Genomic DNA, 23,254 nt, shown 5'->3' on the forward strand with positions numbered 1-23,254 from the left:
TCTTGTTACAAAGATGGCCACATATTTCCTATGCTCCTCGGTTCCCTCTAGGGTCATAATGTGTAGACATATTTCCTATGCTTCTCCCTTCCCTCTAGTGGTCATAATGTGTAGACATATTTCCTATGCTCCTCCCTTCCCTCTAGTGGTCATAATATGTACACATATTTCCTATGCTCCTCCCTTCCCTCTAGTGGTCATAATGTGTACACATATTTCCTATGCTCCTTTACTACCTGTTGTGGCCATAATGTGTACACATATTTCCAATGCTCCTATCTTCCCTCTAGTGGTCATAATGTGTAGACGTATTTCATATGCTTCTCCCTTCCCTCTGGTGGTCATAATGTGTAGATATATTTCCTATGCTCCTATCTTCTCTCTAGCGGTCATAATGTATACACATATTTCTTATGCTTCTCCCTTCCCTCTAGTGGTCATAATGTATACACATATTTCCTGTGCTCCTCCACTACCTGTAGTGGCCATAATGTGTACACATATTTCCTATGCTCCTCCTTTCCCTCTAGTGGTCATAATGTGTAGACATATTTCTTATGCTCCTCCCTTCCCTCTAGGGTCATAATGTATACACATATTTCCTATGCTCCTCCACTACCTGTAGTGGCCTTAATGTGTAGACATATTTCCTATGCTCCTCCCTTCCCTCTAGTGGTCATAATGTGTAGACATAGTTCCTATGCTCCTCCCTTCCCTCTAGTGGTCATAATGTGTAGACATATTTCCTATGCTCCTCCACTACCTCTAGTGGCCATAATGTGTACACATATTTCCTATGCTCCTCCCTTCCCTCTAGTGGTCATAATGTGTAGACATAGTTCCTATGCTTCTCCCTTCCCTCTAGTGGTCATAATGTGTAAACATATTTCCTATGCTCCTCCCTTCCCTCTAGTGGTCATAATGTGTAGACATATTTCCTATGCTCCTCCACTACCTCTAGTGGCCATAATGTGTAGACATATTTCCTATGCTCCTCCCTTCCCTCTAGTGGTCATAATGTGTAGACATATTTCCTATGCTCCTCTATTCCCTCTAGTGGTCATAATGTGTAGACATATTTCCTATGCTCCTCTATTCCCTTTAGTGGTCATAATGTGTAGACATATTTCCTATGCTCCTCTATTCCCTCTAGTGGTCATAATGTGTACACATATTTCCTATGCTCCTCCCTTCCCTCTAGTGGTCATAATGTGGTATTTTACTACTTGCCCATAATAAGAAATAGCCTGTAGAACATTCATTTTTTTCCCACTTTGCACAGAATGAATGAACATTTTCTGGATTTTTCTATATTTTGAGAGTTTATTTTATTTTATTTTTTGGTATCCACTAATAAGAACTTACACGTTTTTCTCTCTATGAAGTTGCAATCCATCTGGATTTCTGGCAGGAGGAAAAAATTCACATTGAGGGCCCATTCACACTTGTGCGACTTGTCATGCGATGTTGGACAGGACAAGTCGCATATGACAAGGTGCAGCCCTTTATTTTGCAATGATGCCCGTTCAGATCATTACGACTGTCTGCTGTCACTACTTTGGTGCGACTTTTGACGCAAGTTTGTACTAAAAAAAAAAAAAAATTCCGCCAAGACTAACTCAATGAGGGGTAACTTTATATTAATGGCAGCCCTTGCCCCACCCCTCTTTTTAACCCTTAAAAGCCTGAAAAGCCTACACTGCCACTGTACCTGCCACTGTAACTGCCCATCGAATGTGAAAGGCTATTACATTTTTACCTCACCGCAAAGTAAAGTATTGCACCCATGTAGTTGCGGGACAAGGTCACCCAGCGCCCAGGGCAAAGATGCCAAACTGCGCCCCCCTTTTCCTTAGGGTTAGGGTCAGGGTGCCCCCTACTATTGCAATAAACCACTGCGCCAGGGGCAGCCGCCCCTCCTGCCCAGCCCCTGTCCCGGCCCTGCACCCATGGCATAGGTACAACCCCCATCTGGCCACTGTCTTAGGTTAAGAGGAGTGGTTGGAGGGTGGTTAGACCATGGCTCAACTGCCTTTTCCTGACACCCATGGCCACAATTGTGTTAAAGAGCCCTAACTGGCCTCTAAAAGGAAAACTAATGATAAAAAGACTTTGTCCCTGTACCATCAGGAAGAAAATGTGAGGATCTGTGGAAGGCGAGGTGCGGAGAAGTCAGTTTACGTTATAGGAATTATGGGGATTGAGGATCCTCGTGTCCTTCCTGGAGTTACAAGGTTCTCACGACGGTCCCGTCCTCTCCTCTGGACCTGAAAACTTTGAAGTTCTTCCATGCAAGCCGGCTCCTGCCCCACATCAAACACAGCCTGGGAACCCCGGATTAGCTGAAGATGCTAAAGGATCAAGACATCAGCAGTCCAGGATGGAACTCCCGTGTAGATGTTCCTGCATGTAAATCCACGGCTGAGCCCCCAAGCCGGAATATCTGCCGCTGCCGTCGCAGTGATACGTTTTATTGGGAACGATTAGACAGAAGATGAGCACTTTGATGGCACGGGACATCTAATATAAACCATAGACGATGAAAGGAGACCCATGAAGACTGGTGTCGGTGTTAATGACTCGCTGCCATTTTTATGTACTGAGCCGATTATATAAAAGTTTACATATAGGGATTATAGGGACATGAATGTGTCTGGTGATGGTGATTTGTACAAAGAATGATGTGCGTGCATTAAATTCAAACTGGAATAAATAATGATGAGTAACATTAGATGTCAACTACTAGTCTTGTGAAAAAAATTGTCTGGCTTCTCCATTGTCCCACTAGTTGGGGGTAACCCATCCCAGTCCCCATTCCTTGTGGTGTACGCAGCTTTACATACAAGCATGGCATTGAAATGCAGGTTGTTGGAGATGAGTTACGCAAGAGTGGAATGCTCCTGGGTCTCTACACTTGCTGTTCCCATTATGAGGCGTTCCCGCCATCCTTGTGCTGAGTTCCTGGGTCTGTACACCTGCTGTGCCCATTATGAGGGGCTCCCACCATCCCTGTGCTGAGTTCCCAGGTCTGTACATCTGCTGTGCCCATTATGAGGGGTTCCCACCATCCCTGTGCTGAGTTCCTGGGTCTGTACACCTGCTGTGCCCATTATGAGGGGTTCCCACCATCCCTGTGCTGAGTTCCCAGGTCTGTACATCTGCTGTGCCCATTATGAGGGGTTCCCACCATCCCTGTCCTGAGTTCCTGGGTCTGTACACCTGCTGTGCCCATTATGAGGGGCTCCCACCATCCCTGAGCTGAGCTCCTCGGTCTGCACTCCTGCTGTGTCCATTATGAGGGGTTCCCACCATCCCTGTGCTGAGTTCCTGGGTCTGTACACCTGCTGTGCCCATTATGAGGGGGTTCCCACCATCCCTAGGCTGAATTCCTGGGTCTGTACATCTGCTGTGACCATTACGAGGAGTTCCCACCATTTCTGTGTTGAACTTCTGGGTCTGTACATCTTTTATGATCATGATCAGGGGGTACCTACCATCCCTGAGCTGAGCTCCTTGGTCTGCACTCCTGCTGTGCCCATTATGAGGGGTTCCCACCATCCCTGTGCTGAGTTCCTGGGTCTGTACACCTGCTGTGCCCATTATGAGGGGGTTCCCACCATCCCTGTGCTGAGTTCCTGGGTCTGTACACCTGCTGTGCCCATTATGAGGGGTTCCCACCATCCCTGTGCTGAGTTCCTGGGTCTGTACACCTGCTGTGCCCATTATGAGGGGTTCCCACCATCCCTGTGCTGAGTTCCTGGGTCTGTACACCTGCTGTGCCCATTATGAGGGGTTCCCACCATCCCTAGGCTGAATTCCTGGGTCTGTACATCTGCTGTGACCATTACGAGGAGTTCCCACCATTTCTGTGTTGAACTTCTGGGTCTGTACATCTTTTATGATCATGATCAGGGGGTACCTACCATCCCTGAGCTGAGCTCCTTTGTCTGCACTCCTGCTGTGCCCATTATGAGGGGTTCCCACCATCCCTGTGCTGAGTTCCTGGGCCTGTACACCTGCTGTGCCCATTATGAGGGGGTTCCCACCATCCCTGTGCTGAGTTCCTGGGTCTGTACACCTGCTGTGCCCATTATGAGGGGTTCCCACCATCCCTGTGCTGAGTTCCTGGATCTGTACACCTGCTGTGCCCATTATGAGGGGTTCCCACCATCCCTGTGCTGAGTTCCTGGGTCTGTACACCTGCTGTGCCCATTATGAGGGGTTCCCACCATCCCTAGGCTGAATTCCTGGGTCTGTACATCTGCTGTGACCATTACGAGGAGTTCCCACCATTTCTGTGTTGAACTTCTGGGTCTGTACATCTTATATGATCATGATCAGGGGGTACCTACCATCCCTGAGCTGAGCTCCTCGATCTGCACTCCTGCTGTGTCCATTATGAGGTGTTCCCACCATCCCTGTGCATACACACCTGCTATGATTATGATGAGGGGTTTCCACAATCCTTGTGCGTACACACCTGCTATGATTATGATGAGGGGTTCCCACCATCCCTGTGCTGAGTTCCTGGTTTTGCACAACTGCTGTGCCCATAATAAGAGGTTCCTCCAATCACTACCCTAAGCTCCTGGTTCTGTACATCTGCTGTGCACATTATATGTTGGTCCATCATTTCTGTGCTGAGCTCTGAGGTTTGCACAACTGCTTCACCAATTAGGAGGGGTTCTTACCATCCCTGTGCTTCTTCCTGGGCCTGTACACCTGCGTTGCTCATTATAAAGGGTCCCGGCCATCCCTGTGCTGAGTTTCCGGGTCTATTGCTTCTGTGCTCATTATAAAGGGTTCCGGCCATCCCTGTGCTGAGTTTCTGGGTCTCTACACTTGCTGTGTCCATTATGAGGGGTTCCCACCACCTCTGTGCTTTGTTCCTGGGTCTGTACACCTGCTGTGACCATTTTAAGAAGTGCCCGCCATCCCTGTGCTGAGTTCCTGGGTCTGTAGATCTACTGGGCCCAGTATGAGGGGTTCCCACCATCTCTGTGCTGAGTTCCTGGATCTGTAGACCTACTGGGCCTATTATGAGGGGTTCTCACCATCCTTGAGCTGAGTTCCTGGGTCTGTACACCTGCTGTGTCCTTTATAAAGGGTTCCCATCATCCCTGTGCTGAGTTTCCATGTCTGTACGCCGCTGTGCCCATTATGAGAGGTTCCCACTCTTCTTGTGCTGAGTTCCTAGGACTGTACATCTGTTGTGCTCATTATGAGGGGTTCCCACCATCCCTGTGCTGAGTTCCCAGAACTGTACACCTGCTGTGCCCATTATGAGGGGTCTCCACCATCCCTGTTATTTTTATTTTTTTATTGTTATGGTGTACAGTATATGGAAGAAGAGAATTGAAAACAGCAAGAGAGGAAATAAACACCCACAGCAGAGATAAAGTTGGAATCAGAGGTGGTGGCTATGACCAAGTATTGATGGACTCTCCAAAAGATAAATCAGCCCAGCAGACTCCACCTAGAACTGAACCGTGACTCTCAGTGAAGTGGTAGTTTCACTGTTTTGCTGGAAATCAGACATCATCCGTCTTTGCAGGACTCACCGTTTTTCTTGTTGTCGCGGATCTCACTGTTGTGGTTGTAGTTGTGATGAGATCGGAGACCCGGCAGCTTTTCGGTGACGTTTTTGTGCAGATTTTCTGACTGGATGGGTTTAAAGGGCTCTCTGCCCGCACAGATCAGGATGCTGGGTGACTGCACAACACCTTGTATGTTCTCAATCTGGAGGGAGAACACAACCATTACATCACTTTAAACCTGTGCAAAAATTGCCTTTTCTGGTTCCTCCTTTCCCACATATATAAAGCTTATGAAATTATGAAATTGTTAAACCTCTCTGTTTTCATTACATTCCTTATTCTACACCCAGTGATGTGATCACTAGGTCTCTGTGCTCCTCTATACAATGCAGGCAGATCATGGATGGTGAGAGGGGCTGTCAGAGTTCTATACTGAAAACATTGCATTAACCCCCCCCCCCCCCCCAGTACCCCTCGCAAGAGTCCTCAGTCCTGATGCAAGCTGTGGCTGGAGGGGTATGCAAATATCAGCATTCCTTGATAGGTGAATGTCAATCTGGAGGAGTGGGTGTTCCAGTGGCAGCTGTTGGTATATTTTTGGGGAGGTGGCGGTGGCAAACCGACCATCGCCAGCCACCACCCCACCACCGGCTGGGTCCCCTGCACCTCCCCCCGGTCATTCGGGGTCTCCCCCACCCCCCCAAGTGGTCAGTCAGCAGCCGAGCACTAACCCCATTTATGGCGCGGGAGGTCTCAACACCCACTTCCTGATTGGCCCGGGAGGAGAATCATTGTGACAATAGCAAATATTCATTGGCTATTGTCACAAAACTGGGTGGGCTCACTGCGCCCCAAGCCCGCCCTTCTTTGAAGCTTATTAGAGCCTCAGGCCCTGCTTGTAAATTAGGGGGCCGGACGCTTGGATGGGGGGGAGGGAGTGTTCCTAGGAGGGCTGGGGAGGAAAGGGTTAAGATGATGCTGGATGCCCTCCAGGCAAGAAATGAGGAGGGATCTATCTGGTACCAGCTATAATGAAGCATTACACTAGCTGTAATCAGGCACTGGTACTGGCTGGCATAGGCAATAGTTTTAATCAGGTACTGGTACTGGCTAGCATTGGTACTGGCTGTAATGAGGCACTGGTACTGGCTATAATCAGGCACTGGTGCTGGCTATAATCAGGCACTGGTACTGGCTGGCACTGATACTGGCTGTAATTAGGCACTAGTACTGGCCGGGCTGGCACTGTTAGTGGCTGTAATCAGGCACTGGTGCTGGCTGTAATCATGCACTGGTACCGGCTATAATCAGGCACTGGTACAGTACTGGCTGTAATCAGGCACTGGTACTGGCTATAATCAGGCACTGGTTCTGGCTGCAATCAGGCACTGGTACCGGCTATAATCAGGCACTGGTACAGTACTGGCTGTAATCAGGGACTGGTACTGGCTGTGATCAGGCACCGGTATTGGCTATAATCAGGCACCGGTACTGGCTATATTCAGGCACTGGTTCTGGCTGTAATCAGGCACCGGTACTGGCTATAAACATGCACTGGTACTGGCTGTAATCGGGCACCGGTATTGGCTATAATCAGGCAAAGTACTGGCTGTAATTAGGCACCGGTACTGGCTGTAATTAGGCATCAGTACTGGCTGTAATTAGGCATCAGTACTGGCTGTAATCAGGCGCTGGAACTGGCTATAATCAAGCATCGGTACTGGTTATAATCAGGCACTGGTACAAACTATAATCAGGCACTGGTACTAACTATAATCAGGCACTGGTACTGGCTATAATCAGGCACCAGTTCTGGCTATAATCTGGCACTAGCACTGGCTACAATCAGGCACTGGTTCTGGCTGTAATCAGGCGCCAGTACTGGTTGTAATCAGGCGCCGGTACTGGCTGTAATCAGCTACTGGCACTGGTTATAATCAGGCACTGGTACTGACCGTAATAAAGCACTGGTACAGGTTGGCACTGGCTGTAGTCAGGCACTGATACTGACTGTAATTAGACACTAGTACTGGTTGGCATAGGCACTAGCTGTAATCAGGTACTGCCTGTAAAACTATGCAAAGGCAGCGGAGTGTCGTTGTGTCATTGAACAGCACAAATTATCCCCACCTTTGCATTCAGTGGGCAGTACCCCCTATCAAACACAACCTATTCGACTGAACAGGGATGCCCTACTACCACCCCTCAATTATTATTTATATTATTATTAATATTAATTGTATTATTTGTATGATTATTATTATTACTTTAAGTTGACAATTATTTTTTATTATTACTATAATTTGTATCTTATTTTTTTTACAATTTTGAGCTATCCATATATATATATAAAAGTGTCTCACACCTGTACTCCCCCAATGGACTAGAGCAATTATTACATTTCTGCTCTGAGTCTGTTTATTCAGCAATCACTTTGTCATTGCTTAAGCTAACAAAGTAATACATTTATCATTTTATTTTTGGATATCGTCTTCCAAAAATGATTATTTTTTATGCAATCCATAGACAAAAAGCAACTAAAAAAAAATTTTTTTTTTAAATGCAACACTAAAAAGAATGAACAAGCAAAATGAATAAATGCCCAAAAAGTGTAAATCTAGAAAAATAGAAGAGAAAATAAACAAGAAAATAATAAACGGAGAAGGGGAGGAAGGATTTAGCTAGCACTGTTTAGTGTAAAGAATAAGTGAATACATTTTTAAATAAAAAAAATAAAGAAAAATAAAGAAACTTTTCTTTTACTTGTCAGGTTGCTTTAAAGGTTCTAAAGGCAGAAGGTCTTTTACCTTAATGCATTCTAAGCATTAAAGTAAACTCCCCCCACCCCCTCCCCTAAATACTTACCTGACCAATCTCGATCCAGCACAGTGCACTAGAATAGAGGCTCTCTCTCTTCTCCTTATTGGCTCAGACACAGCAGAAGAAGCCATTGGTCCCTGTTGCTGTCAATCACAGCCAGTGAGGGGGGAGTGGGGGGGGGGGGGGGTCAGGGCTGAGCTTTTATATACACACACAGCTGACCACCCCTATAGCAAGTGGCTTGCAATGGGGGCACTCAGCAAGGGGGGGGGGGGGCAAGCTTCACTGGCAGGGGACCAAAAAACATGAGGGTATAACATGTTTGTCATTTTTCAAAAATAAAAACTGTGCCTTCACAATCACTTTAAGACCTGGGGCGGTGCGGGCATTTGCTAGTTTTAGCGGCTCTTTGTCGCTGTTATAGCAGCTCTTTTCGGCTGCTAGCAGGGCGCTTTTAACCTCACCTATTGCCTGAAGGGGGTTAATAGCGCCGTACTACGGCGCTGCTGAAACGCTTTGCAGGCACTTTGGCAGCACTGCCCATTCATTTCAGTGGGCAGGGCGTCCTGCAAGCGTACCGCCTTTCATACTGGGGTGGCTTGGCAGGCGCTTTATAGGTGCTTTTAGCATTAAAACTCCTGAAAAGTACCCCTTTGTATCTCTCTATCTCCCGTCTGATCAATGTTTATAAACAATGTTACTTTGTATCTCTCTATCTTCCATCTGATCGATGTTTATAAACAGTGGTATTTTATTTATTTCTATCTCCTGTCTGATCAATGTTTATAAACAGTTTTACTTTGTTTCTCTTTATTTACCAACTGATCAATGTTTATAAACAATATTACTTTGTATCTCTCTATCTCCCATCTGATCACTGTTTATAAAGAATGTCACTTTGTATCTCTCTATCTCCTGTCTGATCAATGTTTATAAACACTGTGTCAATGTTCTGTATTTTGCAACAGCAGGCTCTACAGCTGCTGTATTTACAAAGTGATTCCCAGATGTCATTTTGACAGTTAGGATTGGCCAGCAAGTCAAGTGTGAGGAGGGGGAGAATGTGTTAGAGGGACAGAAGGACAGGACGTACTACATGAATACTGTGACTTTGATAGATTCTTTTGGCTATCTGCAGTACGTCCAGTGGCCAAAACTGGTTAAAAGGACCTTTCCCGTTCCCTATACAATCCCTCTCAAATTACCTTTGTATAGCATTTTTTGCTCGCCCTCTAATGTCACAGCCGTCTAGTAATCTCTAGATAGCAGCTGTGAAAACTCTATTCTACTTTCATAAGTTTGTCCTGCTACAAAGCAACCATCCTTCCTTTCAACCTCCTTTTTGAGATTTGATTTTTCTTCTATTGACTGGGCTTTTAACCAACAAAAAAATAAGTATCCAAGCCAACCGAGAAATCTTTTACTGTCCCTCTTTTCAGTGATCATGGGTAATTTTTACCAAGTGGTTTTAAAGATAAACCAATCACTAATTTTAATTTACGCATATTCGCCCCATTGTGCATTATTGCTTGACTTACTCTCCTTCCATCCACGGTGTAGAGTCTGCGAACAGTAAACTGCAAAAGATCAGAAGCGTCCTCAAGGAACGTCTTAAAGTTGCGTGCATTCCGTCGGTTTAGAATGATGGATCGCCTAACAGTTGGATCCCCATTCTTCACAAGAACGACCTTCTTCCTCAGTTTGGGCACCTGCTGAAAGTGAGCTGCCGAGAACTCCTCCTCCGGCTCATCCTGTTGACCCTGTTTTCGGGCGCTCACTGGGCGGCTGCTTTTGTGAGCGCCCACTTTACGCCCAGTGATGGGTTGCACATATTTTTTATCAGAGCATATATAGCGTCCTCCATCTTGAAGCTGGTCCAGCCTGTTTATATTATGAGTTCCTCGAGGAGTAGTAATTGTCCGAACTCCAAAGGGCAAAGGGACTCGGTTTGAAAGGTCGTCCATAAGGGCACTAAAACTCTTGAAGCTACGCCGATTGATGGCCATTTTTACCCCGCTGAACTGGGGGTCTCCACTCTTGAAGAAGGTTATTTTCTTTGCCGGAGTCACCTCAGAGACCCCATGAGGCCGAGTCACCGGGGGCAGGGGCCGGTCTGAACTCACTGGGGAGGCCGGATAAGCTTCAGCCATGGCGGAATTCATTCCGGATGGTTAGCTGGAACTGAAAAGATACAATAAAATAATGTCACTGTATTAGTTTACAAAAATTCTGGTACCAAAATATTTTTTTTTATAATATCAGGTTAACAAAATTGTACAATACACAATATTTAACTTGTCATCCAGCCACCCCTTCCAGATGGAACAGTCAGGTCCTTATGTTCCATTGCAGCAGCAGCTCCTGGATGTGTGGTCAGGAACGCCTCGTAAAAAACATACATCTCGCTTGATAAATCATTTAAAATATTGATTAAGAACATCGGATGCAGCTAACGTGTTTTGGGGGAACGGCCTCCCCTTTTTCAGGGCCTGGTAGCTACCCATATATGACATTTCTAGCCTTAATCCATGCTTTCTAGTGGACTCCATTCGAATTCTATTACAAACCATTTATTCGGGTCCTGAAAAAAAGGCTGCTCCACCAAAACACATTGGCTCGATCTGGTTATCCTTATCCTATTCCTAATCATAAAATATTTTAACAAACTTCCCAAGTGAAATGAATACTAGGTGCTCCTAACTATAAATCCAGGAATTAATTGTCTGGTGATTGTTCTATCATGATCAGAGAGATAGCAGCTTGGGACTAGAACCAAGTCCACACACCGTACATCCACTATGGCTTTACCTCCATAAATGATTATGCATTTCTTTATATATTCAGTAAAATTACTCCCATTTACATTTCTTTCCATTGGTCGAGTACTACCATACATCTACAGACTGGTCAAACACATCTCCAGCCTCCTGATTGGACAATGAAAAAGCAGCAGTGATCCATAAGTCGCCCTTCTGTGCACTCAGTATGTTGTCAGCACGCGCACTGCAGCACAAGCAGAACCACGGTGCATGTACACCCGGATCTCAGGACACCAGGTCCATATTTAGAGGTCTTGATGCCCGAATGCCACGTACACACAACCGGACTTTTCGATGGACTTGGTCCGGTGGACAATCCGATGGACTTTGCAGCTGAGACTTTAAAACGAACGGACTTGGCCACACACGATCACTCCAAAAGTCCGACAGATTTGAACGTGATGATGTAGAATAAGGAAGTTCATAGCCAGTAGCCAATAGTTGCCCTAGCGTCGGTTTTAGTCCGTCGGACTAGCACACAGACAAACGGATTGTTCGCTAAAAGCCGGGTCCGGCGGACAAATTTGAAGCCTTATTTCTAGGTCCGCCGGACTTTTGGGAAGAAAAAGTCCGCTGGAGCCCACACACGATTGAATTGTCCGATGGACTCTGGTCAGCCGGGCCAAGTCTGCAGGAAAGTCCGATCATGTGTACGCGGCATAAGTCAGCCTTTCTCAATCTTTCACTTGAAATAATTTTCAGGGAACCCCTGATAAATATTACATCTACAGCTCGTGGTACATTAGTGTGATGGTCAATGGGAAGAATGCTCCTTACACTTGTGGTCATCGAGAAAAATTACCCCTTTACAGATAGCTAAAAAGATCAGTGGTGCCAGTCGGAACTTATCTAAGCCCTTGTACACACAGTCGGAGATTCCGACGGAATGTGTCCGATTGGACCGTTTTGTCGGATAATCCGACTGTGTGTGGTCTTCATCGGACTGTTTCCGTCTGAGCTTCCGACGGACCATGTTTTCCAACTTGCCGGTAAAATTTTCCGACAACATGATCCGATCGGACCTTGTCCGATCATGTGTAGAGAATTCCGATCAGACAAAGTGCCACGCATGCTCAGATCAAATTCCTACACCAAAGCTATTGGCTACTAGCCTGAACATAGTCCTGTCGTAACGAAATAACGGCATCACGTTCTGAACGATTGGATTTTCCGACAACTTTGTCTGACTGTGTGTATGCAACAGTTTCGGACAAAATCCGTCGGACAAAATCCGACGGATTTGGTTGTCGGAATGTCCGACCGTGTGTACAAGGGCTTAGAGGCAGAAATTGCTCATTACTCAAGAAATTCCTCGCAACCTCTGGAGGAACCCTAGGTTTTCATGGAACCCCACATCATCTGAAACTGAAACCCTTGTGAGCTCCTGGAAAATGCCTGATTATTTCTTCATGTGCAGACTTGGCATAGAACTCTACAATTCAACAGTCATAACCCGTAAGGGTCCTTTCACACGGGGCGGATCAGTTCTGATCCGCCCCGTGGATGTCCGTTTGCTCAGCGGGGATCACTCCGCCGATCCCCGCTGAGCAGGGAGATGACAGGTCTGTCTCCGCACACTGTGCAGGGACGGACCTGTCACAGCGCCGCTCTCCCCTATGGGAGATCGGATGACGACGGACCGCAGTGCCCGTCGTCATCCGATCCGATCCGCAGACGGATGGAAAAATAGCTTTTTCCTCCGTCACACTTTTTCGGATCGGAGCGGGTCGGATGTCAGCGGACATGTCACCGCTGACATCCGACGCTCCATAGAGCTCTATGGAGCACCCGTTCAGGTCCGCCTGAAAAACTGACAGGCGGGCCTGAACGGGACGTTAGTGTGAAAGGGGCCTAACTAGTAACATAAAAATAAGCTGCAGTTGGATATGACTCCTCCAAAGTGACCCTAAAGCAGTGATGGGGAACCTTGGCACCCCAGATGATTTTGAACTACATTTCTCATGATGCTCAACTACACTGCAGACTGCATGAGCATCATGGGAAATGTAGTTCCAAAACATCTGGGGTGCCAAGGTTCACCATCACTGCCCTAAAGTATCTGTAGGCCGGGGTCAGTCTGCTGTCTCCACTGCAGGAGGCACTGAACCGCAGTGAAAAAGCAGAGGTTGAAGAAGTTGTGAGGAACCTGGTTCTGCTATGGTTTCCTGAGTCACTGGGGCAGCGATCCGATTGGATGCTGGCCGTGCATGTGACTTTCGCGGCCATCTTAGGTGTGGCAGAGTCTATATAAGACCCTGGCCCCTGGGTTTGGTGTGCTTCATGCAAGTGGGTAGAGTAGGGTACAGGTACCCCATTTGTGAGGGACAGTACTTGTGGTAGGGAAAGGTTCCAGACGAGGAGGGAAAGCTTAGGGGTCTTCCACCTCTCCGGGCATCTTCCTGCTTGGGCTCAATGCCGCATTCTGCCCCTCTCTACGGACGCTGTCAGTTCATTTGACACCTGCTCTCTAGGAGCTTTCAGAACTGTGAGTGTTCCCTCCTGGGCTGCCTTCCCACCAGGTGTTTGGGAAAAATATTTGCATTATTTTAATACAAGTTATTTCATTGCTCTGTGCGTGTTATTTCCGCCGCACCACGCTGCACCCCATCTACACACCTACAGTATCTCTTCATTTCTGATAATGCATAAGGCACTGACTAACATCTTACTGTGGACTGGAAACAGGTGAAAGGGTGTTGGTTGTTCTACCCTTCTCCTCTCTATTACTCTCCCCCTTGAATTATCTGGATATTACGGTGTATTTCCTTCCTCCTCGGGTGAACCATATGAGTTTATATTCATATCTATATAGCCTTACGCCATCAGCATTATACATGGTCACTGGTATTAGTAAGAAACTGCCTCCTGCTTTACACAGTGATTCCTGGGTAATCATCTGGGAGTTCTCCATGTGGAGATACTTCTATGCAGACAAGTGAGACCTGTTACTTCCAACTACCCCCAAATGTGTCCTGACAAAGCAAAACAGCGAAACGTGTTGACCCACATGGGCTCACTTCCGTTTATTTGTTGTCAACTCTCTTGTTTACACTAGATACTCATTACTATCATATGCCTATCATGTGTTTTTAATTATTTTTTACTTGACCTGTTTGATATGACTTATTGTTAATAAAAAATATTTTTGTACTATATCATTGTCCATCTTACCTGTAAAGTCCGAATTACGACCCTGTGGCACTTTACCCTTTCTTTCTTCTAATCAAGTTTATATGGATGTGGCTTTAGGAGTGTTATTTTAAGTTTTGCGATATAGTCAATGACGTCACTGGGATCCTCATAATGACCACAACAAAATTTCAAATTATTTTTTTTGCATTGTTACATTAATCTCATGGCATTTCCCAGTCCTCCATGCCATGTATTTGGTAATTCCATACTTTTGACTGAGAATGGAGATGGGTTATGGTAGCCAGCACTCAGGTTGTCTCCATGGCATGGAGAGAGCAAGTCTGGAGCTGAGCCAAGGGTTTAAGTGTATTCAAGATCTAGTCACTGGGATCCTCATGATGATCATAACAAAATGTAGAAAATTTTTCTTTTTTGCTTTGGTAGATTACGCTCATGACAGTTCCCAGTCCCCCATGCCTTGTGTTTGCTAATCCCTTGCCTATTAGCCTAGAAAAAGGGCAGAACTGTTTTTGGCATGCGGCTGCCATGGACTTCAATGGGCTTTTGGCACCTGAACTTTGGTCATGTTCACCAAACCTTGCTCCCAGCCAAACCCAGTTGTGTTTGGCTCAACACTATCCATATCTAGACAAGTGAGTTTTGCTTGAAAAATCTAAAGGAGATTGTAGAAGCAGATTTCAATGAGTAAGGCCCCTTTCACACGGGACCAATCAGTAATGATCCGCCCCGTGATGATCCGCTCGCTCAGTGGGGATCGCTTTGTTGTCCCCGCTGAGCCGGCGGATAACAGGGAGGTCCCTGCACACTGCAGGGACTGCCCTGTCAGCTTTCCATTCTCCTCTATGGGGGATCGGATGAACACGGACCGTCCGTCCGTGTTCATCCAATCCGCTCTGCAGACGGATAGAAAAATAGGATTTTCCTCCGTCTGCAGAATCGGACAATTGCGGAGGCGGACAATAACGGGTGTCTGCGTACATACTGTCCGCATGTGTGAAAGGGGCCTTAGTAACAGACGATGCAAAACATGTAGTATAATGGGAAGAACCTTCAGACCTTAGATCATCCCCAATGCATTAACCTCAGCCCCAAACCCTGTACCCTTATGAACACAAAGCACCACTGTAGACATGTTTGTGGGCTTCTTCTATACCAGGGGTGCCAAACTCAATTTCATTGCAGGCCGCATCAGTATGAAGGTTACCCTCAAAGGGCTGATTGTATCTGTGGGACTAGATATCCAGAGCACCCCACTTCCCCCTTACATCAGATGTCAAGAGTTTTCCACCACCAGAAGTCAATAGTCCCTACCCTCCCTTACATCAAAGTGCACCCCCTTACCCTGTGTTGCTGCCAGGAAAAAGCTGAGGGCAGAGCTGTGAAGCAAAGGGTGCAGGGTCTGGAGGAGGTCCAGAGGAGGGCTGGAGTCTGGTGAATGCTGAGGCAAGGGGAGGCAAGGGGAGGCAGAGACAAAGGGTTGCTGCTGCTACACAGAGGTGCAGGATCTATAGTAGGAGTCAGGGCCATCTTTACTATTGATTGGACCCTGGGCAAAATTTTTCTTGGGTCCCCTCCCCCCATGCAGTTTCGCTCTCCACCTGCTCTGAGACATACAATAAATAGCAGCTAGGCTCAAATCCAGTTTATAAAATCAGATCAGGCAGCTATTGCAATTGGTTGCCAGTGGTTACAGTGTATCATTATCGCTCACTGACTGGTTGCCAAAGGTACAGCACACATTACGGCTCACTGATTAGCTGCTAAAGGTTACAGCACATGATTTCTGCTTGTTGATTAGTTGCTAGAGATTACTGTGGCTATGACCTTTAGGGGGGGCATTATATACATATCAATGCTGCCGGCCACCGCTATTTACATATGAATTCTGGTAATTTACATGTAAATCATCTGTACACCACAATAGGGCAGAGCTTTAGTAGCAGCACTTCACACTGAGATATCGGGACACAGCACGGAACTAAAACCTCAAGGGTCAAGGGAATTTAAACCAGGATATTTGGCAAGTGTGAGGCCGCTGCTTTGGGCCCCACAACAATGACAGGGCCCAGGGCAGCTGCCCCTTTTGCCCTGCCTTAAAAACGGCCCTGGTAGGAGTTCTGTCCTCCTCTCGGCTGCCGACGGCTGAGACAAGGTGGGAGCGGAGACAAGGGGAGGTGCCGCAGATGCAGGAAAGGTCTGAGGACAACGTGAAATGGAATAATGCATGCAGATATTATGACTGCAAGTAAGCTGTCTGCTAAAGGTTTTTGATATGTAAATGGTTTAGTGACACCCACCTACTAATCTATTGGAAGCACCACTAGTTTGTCCAACTCGGTAGGGTTCCCAGCACCATATACAGTTTTGCTGGGATTTTCAGTGATATCAGGGAGGTAGGTGGGTAGTCTTTGTAACTGCCAGCCAATTGACAGAGCTGCCAGTTACAGTCAATGGCAGCAGGTGCCAGTACAATCAGTATAGGCATGTTTATCAGGGGGTTTTCAATGTCTGCCATATGTGCACTATCATGGGAATCAAGTAGTGGGCACAATGCATAGTTCTGACTTTCTGAGTATAAAGGACATCTCTAAAAATGATTGGCTTGACCTGCAAGTATCTTTTTTCACCATGACTTGGCAAATAAAGCAAAAAAAAACCTGACTGTTTAGTATGGACATCAAAGACAAGTGAGGCTCCTGAATAGAGAGAAGTAGTCAGGACATCATAGGTGTCCTTCAGAAAATAGGCAGTTCCATTTCCATCACTAGAGGAAAAAATGCACAGACATGTTCTACCTGCAGCTTCATCATCTATGGATGTAATGTGAGCTCTTCTCACAGCGGGACATGACACAGAAATATGGAGCTTACAGGGGATTAGCATAGCTCAGGCTGGTATTAGTAGGCAGAGGAAGGAGACAGTGTTGTAGCAAATCAATCCCTGTGGTGCTTTTCTAATGCCGTGTACACACGACCGGACTTTTCGACAGCAAAGGTCCGACGGAATGAATCCGCCGGACAATTCGATCGTGTGTGGGCTTCATCGCACCTTTGCTGTCTAAAAATCAGACGGACTTTAGATTTAGAACGTTTCAGATCTTTTCGACGGACTCGAGTCCAGTCGAAAAATCTGTTCGGCTGTATGCTAGTCTGAAGGACAAAAACTGATGCTAGGGCAGCTATTGGCTACTGGCTATGAACTTCCTTATTCTAGTCCGGTCGTACGTCATCACGTTCGAATCCATCGGACTTTGGTGTGATTGTGTGTGGCCAAGTCCGTTCCTTTGGAAAGTCTGTTGAAAAGTCTGTCGGGAAGACCGTTGGACCTAATCTGCCAGAAAGTCCGGTTGTGTGTACACGGCATTACTCTATCCATTTATCTGGAGGAGATTTGACTTGACCACCATAAGTTGGCTGTGAACCCAGAATGGGTGCAGGTGCTGTTCAAGCTACATTTTATTTTAATCAAAGGATGTCAGGTGGAGTGGTGCAGTGTATAACTGTGGAAAAAAAAAAAGGAAAACTTACAAACTATGCTAATAAACAGTTTTGCCACTGGCCAGTTTGTATGAAGTTGATGGCTTTAGCTTTATTTTTTGTAAGTAAACATTTCCATAGCTTTTAGGTCTCATTTAGACCTATTGTTGCTGGCTAAAAAAATCTGGTGCCAGAGCCAAAACTACATAAGGAAGCTTTTTTTTGTTACATGTGTAATAAATTGTAGTGGTACTGTTGTATTTAAAGTCGTTATAAACGTCAGACATGAAATATGAACAAAGTCTATCCCTCTATAGTGCCTACTTGTCTTAATCCAAAGCACTTAAGGGGGTTGGGGGGTGATTTACTAAAACTAGAGCATGCAAAATCTGGTGCAGCTCTGCAGAGAAACCAATCCGCTTCCAGGTTTTATTGTCAAAGCTTAATTAAACAAGCTGAAGTTAGAAGGTGATTGACTACCATGCACAACTGAAACGGATTCTGAGTGCTCCCATTTTAGTAAATCTTCCCCAAGTGTAATTCCTGTCTGCTGTCTTGTTCCTCAGCTATCTTCATGAGTAATTTCTGACAAGTTTTCCTGACACTAAGGATATGTTCACACTGATCTGACATAGAATTCACACTACTTGCGATCCAACTTTGCCCTACGACTTCAGGTCCGACTTCCATGCCACTTTAATGAACGGGATCCGATTTTGATCTGACCTTGAGATGATGGCGACTTGTACTTTGACCAAACAATTCCTTTGGCACTGGAACGGATGAAACCTCACGCCAAATTCATTTATCTGGAATGGATTTTGTGGGGAAACCCCACGCCAAAAAAATAAAAAAAGTGCCCCCCCAATCCATACCAGACACTTATCCGAGCATGTAGCCCAGCAGGTAAGCAAGGGGGGGGGGAATGAGCTTTGGGGCAGGGGAGACTCCACCCCCCACCTTAAAGCACCTTGTCCCCATGCTGATGGGGACAAGAGCCTCTTCCCCACAATCCCAGATCCTGCCCCCCCCATGTAAATGAGAATGGGGTACATTGTACCCCTACCCATTCACCAAATAAAAATCTATTTAGTGTTACAAAAAACAAAATATGTTTTTGGCAAGTCCTTTATTAAAAATTAAGAATGTCCCCTGTCATAGCTCCAATGTTAATCACGATGTCTTCTTTCTCCAATTCCTCCGCAATGTCTTTTTTCTCCGGTTCCTCCACCGATGTCTTCTTTCTCCGGTTCCTCCGCCAATGTCTTTTTTCTCCGGTTCCTCCACAGATGTCTTCTTCCTCTGCTGCCTCCGCCAACCTGCTGAATATAAAAAAAGCTCCTCCTTCGACGCTGGCTTCAACCGCTCTGTGAGCTCCGGTATCTGACAGTCCAGTATCTGACACTTGAGATCACATAACAGCAGGAGCCAGCATCCGAGAAGGAGTGTTTTTTTTATTTTCAGCAGGTTGGCGGTGGAGGAACCAGAGAAAAAAGACATTGGCGGAGGAGTCAGAGAAAGAAGACATCAGTGGAGGAACTGGAGAAAGAAGGTATCAGCAGAGGAACTGGAGAAAGAAGACATCGGTGAAGGAACCGGAGAAACAAGACATCAGTGAAGGAACCAGAAAAAGAAGACATTGGTGGATTAACCAGAGAAAGAAGACATTGGCAGAGGAACCAGAGAAAGAAGACATCGGTGGATGAACCGGAGAAAGAAGACATCGGTAGAGGAACCAGAGAGAGAAGACATCGGCGGAGGAACCGGATGAAAGAAGACATTGGTGGAGGAACTGGAGAAAGAAGACATCAGTATAGGAACTGGAGAAAGAAGACCTTGTGATTGACGTATGTTGGAGCTATGACAGGGTACAGTCTTCATTTTTATTAAAGGACTTGACAAAAACCGTCTCTTGTTTTATGTAATACTACACTGCTTTTTTTTTTTGGTGAATGGGTAGGGGTACAATGTATCCCATACTCATTTACATGGGGGGGTTGGGATCCGTGGCTCCCCTATCATAAAAATTCTTCTAGACTCTTATAAGCCCCCTGTCTCTCCCAACCACAAGCCAGGTTTGTAGGGAAAAGACCCTTGTCCCTACCAACATGTGGACATGGTGCTTTAGGATGGGGGGGGTATGGTATGGGCGGAGCCCCCCTGCTCCAAAGAACCTACCCCCCTTGTTGAGGGAATGTGTTGTGGCCTGGTGTAGATTTTGGCGGTGGGGGGGTCCACATCTGTTTTTGGGGGGCTTTTTGACATGGGGTTTACCGTCAAAATCCATTCCAAACCGAAGGGCCCGGTATAGATTGGGGGGGATCCCATGCCTTTTTTTAGGGGATTCTACATAGCTAACATTGCATACAATTGATCACAGAGCACAAGTCGCAGCATGCCACAAGTCAGATAAGTTAAGATGATGATCTGACTTGGATGCGACTGCTATTCAAATCAATAGGCTGAAAAGTCGGACCAAAGTAGTGCTCTTTTCAAAGTCAGACCGACACAAGTTGGACCAGTTAAGACGGCTCTCACAGGGAATGATTGATTTTGAAATGTCATGCGACTTGTGCTCTCGAAGTCAGAGCTCATTTCCGACCAGTGTGAACCAGCCCTATGAGGTAAAATTGTGACAGGGGAGGGAGCTCCAGCACATGGCCTGTGATTGACAGCCTAAGCTCTGTTCCTGTGTGCTCTGTGAATATGGGGGGGTCCTTCCCTACAATTAGCTTGCACTGAGCTCTACAGAGTGTAACTTCAGCCCCCACCCTCTGCTTTCCGAAAGCTAAGACAAGCTGTATAAATTCTGGACTTTAAACTGCTGGAGAGGAAAGAAAACTGCAGATAAATGGGTACATGACTTTGCATCACTGGGTATATGGAAGGCTTTACAACCACTTTAAGCCAAGCCAGAAGTAAAAGTTAGAAAATCAATTACACATTGAAAATATGTAATGCCAGAATATGTTGCGGCTGATACTGTTCATGGAAATCTTATTGCTCTGTAACGCCACATTCAACTTAAAAGCACCTGCCAAACATGTATTTTAATCCAGTGGTCGCCAACATTTTGGACCTCACAGACCACTCAACTAACAATTTTGAATCTTGTGTACCACTAACATGAATTTTACATGCCTTATACAAACAATGGTCTGGCTTTCTGTGCCCCTCCCCCTGGATCACTCGGCTGCCTTTTATACACAGTGCTCAAGCTCTCTGCCCCCTCCCCCTGGATTACACTGCTGCCTTATACACACAATGCTCTGACTCTCTGTCCCCTCCTTCTGCATCACACTGCAGCCTTATACACACAATGCCCTTGCTCTCTGCCCTACTCCCCCTGAATCACACCATGGCCCTATATACACAGTGCTCTAGCTCTCTGCCCCCTGGATCACACTGCTACCTTATACACACAATCCTCTGGATCTCTGCCCCCCCCCCCCCTAGATCACACTGCAGCCTTATATGCACAATGTTTCGGCTCTCTGTCCCCCATCCCCCGGGATCTCACTGCTGCCGTATACACACAATGCTCTGGCTCTCTGCCCCCCTCCCCCCAATCACACTACTGCCTTATACACACAATACTCCGGCTCTCTGACCCCTCCTTCTGGATCACACTGCAGCCTTATACACAATGCTCCTGCTCTCGGGTCTCTCTCCGCCCCCCCCCCCCCCCCCCCCCATTAGACTGCTGCCTTATACGCACAATACTCCGGCTCTCTGCCCCCCTCCCTATGGATCACACTGCAGGCTTATATACACAGTGCTCCAGCTCTCTGCCCACTCCTCCTGGATCACACTGCTCCCTAATACACACAATGCTCCAGCTCTCTGCACCCCTCTCCCTGGATCACATTGCTGCCTTCTACACACAATGCTCCGGCTCTCTGCCCCCCTCCCCCTGGATCACATTGCTGCCTTCTACACACAATGCTCTGGTTCTCTGCCCTCCTCAGATGTCCGTGATTTTGAGGGACTGTCCCTAATTTGGAACAAAGTCCCTCTGTCCCTCTTTCCTCCTCATTTGTCCCTCATTTTGGTCTGATCTATATATAAAATGCACTTTTTATCTTTCAACAATTGTTTCCCAGTGCTAAACCTTTCATGAACTTTCTAAATTGCTGCAATGTCAAAAGACAATATAACGGAAGAGTAGAAACGGTCATCTGGTTTTCCTCGTTTCATAGCAAGTTGAAACCGAGGATGGAACTAATGTATGAAAATTCTCATACAACAAAGGCTTTTCTGTTTGTTGTTTATTGTTTCTGATCATGCAGTCTTTCGTGTCTGATTTTTATCATACGAAAACCGTATGAAAACAGTTCACATCAAGCAAAAATCTTTATTTCTGCATGAGAAAAAATTTGGAGTTTGTGCCTTTAGAAATTTTCATTTGGAAAGTCTGATTTGGATGCCAAAATTTGTGCTCACGCTGTATGAAAATTAAACGATCGTGCCTAGTACAGAATTTTTCTTCCGATTTTCCTATAGTGTGTACCCTACTTTATGAGGATACACTTTTTTTGTTCAAGAACAGATCCAGCCCTTTGAAGCCAATTTTACCCCTAATTCTTGCACCACCTTTCTCATTTTTTTAAAAATTTTGCACATATTTAAATATAAATTTATCTTGAAAATGATTCAGGAGGGTTCTGATGCCTATATGTCCTTCTTTCAGGGGCTGTGTGTACCAATGAAAAGAACTGTGGGCTTGTGGCCCTCTCACTGACTTCTGGGCGTAGTGGTCTGCTCTGGTGGAAGGGCCCCCCTCAGTTTCACTATGATTTAGTAAGAGTCCAGTGGTCTGTTGCAGTGAATCTGGGTAGGCTCGAGTCTCCTGGCGGCAATGAGAGGCGAAGCTGTGATGCTGGCAAGGCTGCTGGATGTCTAGTGCCCCCACTGTTGAATAGCTTTCAGCTAGAATGGCTCAGCCTTCCTTAAAGCGGGAGTCCGCCGGGAGTCCGCGTTTTTTTTTTTTTTAAAAGCCAGCAGCTACAAATACTGCAGCTGCTGACTTTTAAAATAGTGACACTTACCTGTCCAGCGCGCCCGCGATGTCGGCACCCGAAGCCGATCTGTAGATCGTTTCTCGGGTGCTGCCGCCGCCATCTTGGGTATGGGAATCAGGAAATGGAGCCTTTCGGCTTCATTTCCCGGTTCCCTACTGCGCATGCGCGAGCCGCGCTGCGCAATAAGGACGGTCCCCGCTGCCTCTGGGATCTGTGTGTTTTCCCAGCAGGCAGCGGGGCACTTGCGGAAAGGGGCGGGCACTTGCGGAAAGGGGCGTAATATACGCCCCTTTCCGCAGAGAGCTATCCCGGAAGTGGGTGCAGATACCTGTACTGTACAGGTATCTGCACCCCCCTCCCCCCTGAAAGGTGGCAATTGTGGCGCCGGAGGGGGGGAGGGTTCCGATGAGCGGAAGGTCCAGTTTAGG

General features: G+C 46.5%; 1 protein-coding gene across 1 annotated transcript in view; it reads right to left on the reverse strand.

Annotated features, from left to right (window-relative positions):
• RP1L1 (RP1 like 1) overlaps nt 1–23,254 on the reverse strand; it is a 99,250-nt gene that overhangs the window by 9,207 nt on the left and 66,789 nt on the right. Inside the window, exons 2-3 of the mRNA XM_077489274.1 lie at nt 9,896–10,538; nt 5,562–5,739 (exon numbers count right to left, since the gene is read on the reverse strand). Coding sequence (XP_077345400.1) covers nt 5,562–5,739; nt 9,896–10,519 — 802 coding nt within the window. The 5' untranslated portion in view covers nt 10,520–10,538. The remainder of the gene's footprint in view (nt 1–5,561; nt 5,740–9,895; nt 10,539–23,254) is intronic.

Source organism: Lithobates pipiens, unplaced genomic scaffold (assembly GCF_037356315.1).
Source record: "Lithobates pipiens isolate NorthernLeopardFrog02 unplaced genomic scaffold, aLitPip1_a1.2 Scaffold_18, whole genome shotgun sequence".
Lineage (NCBI taxonomy): Eukaryota > Metazoa > Chordata > Amphibia > Anura > Ranidae > Lithobates > Lithobates pipiens.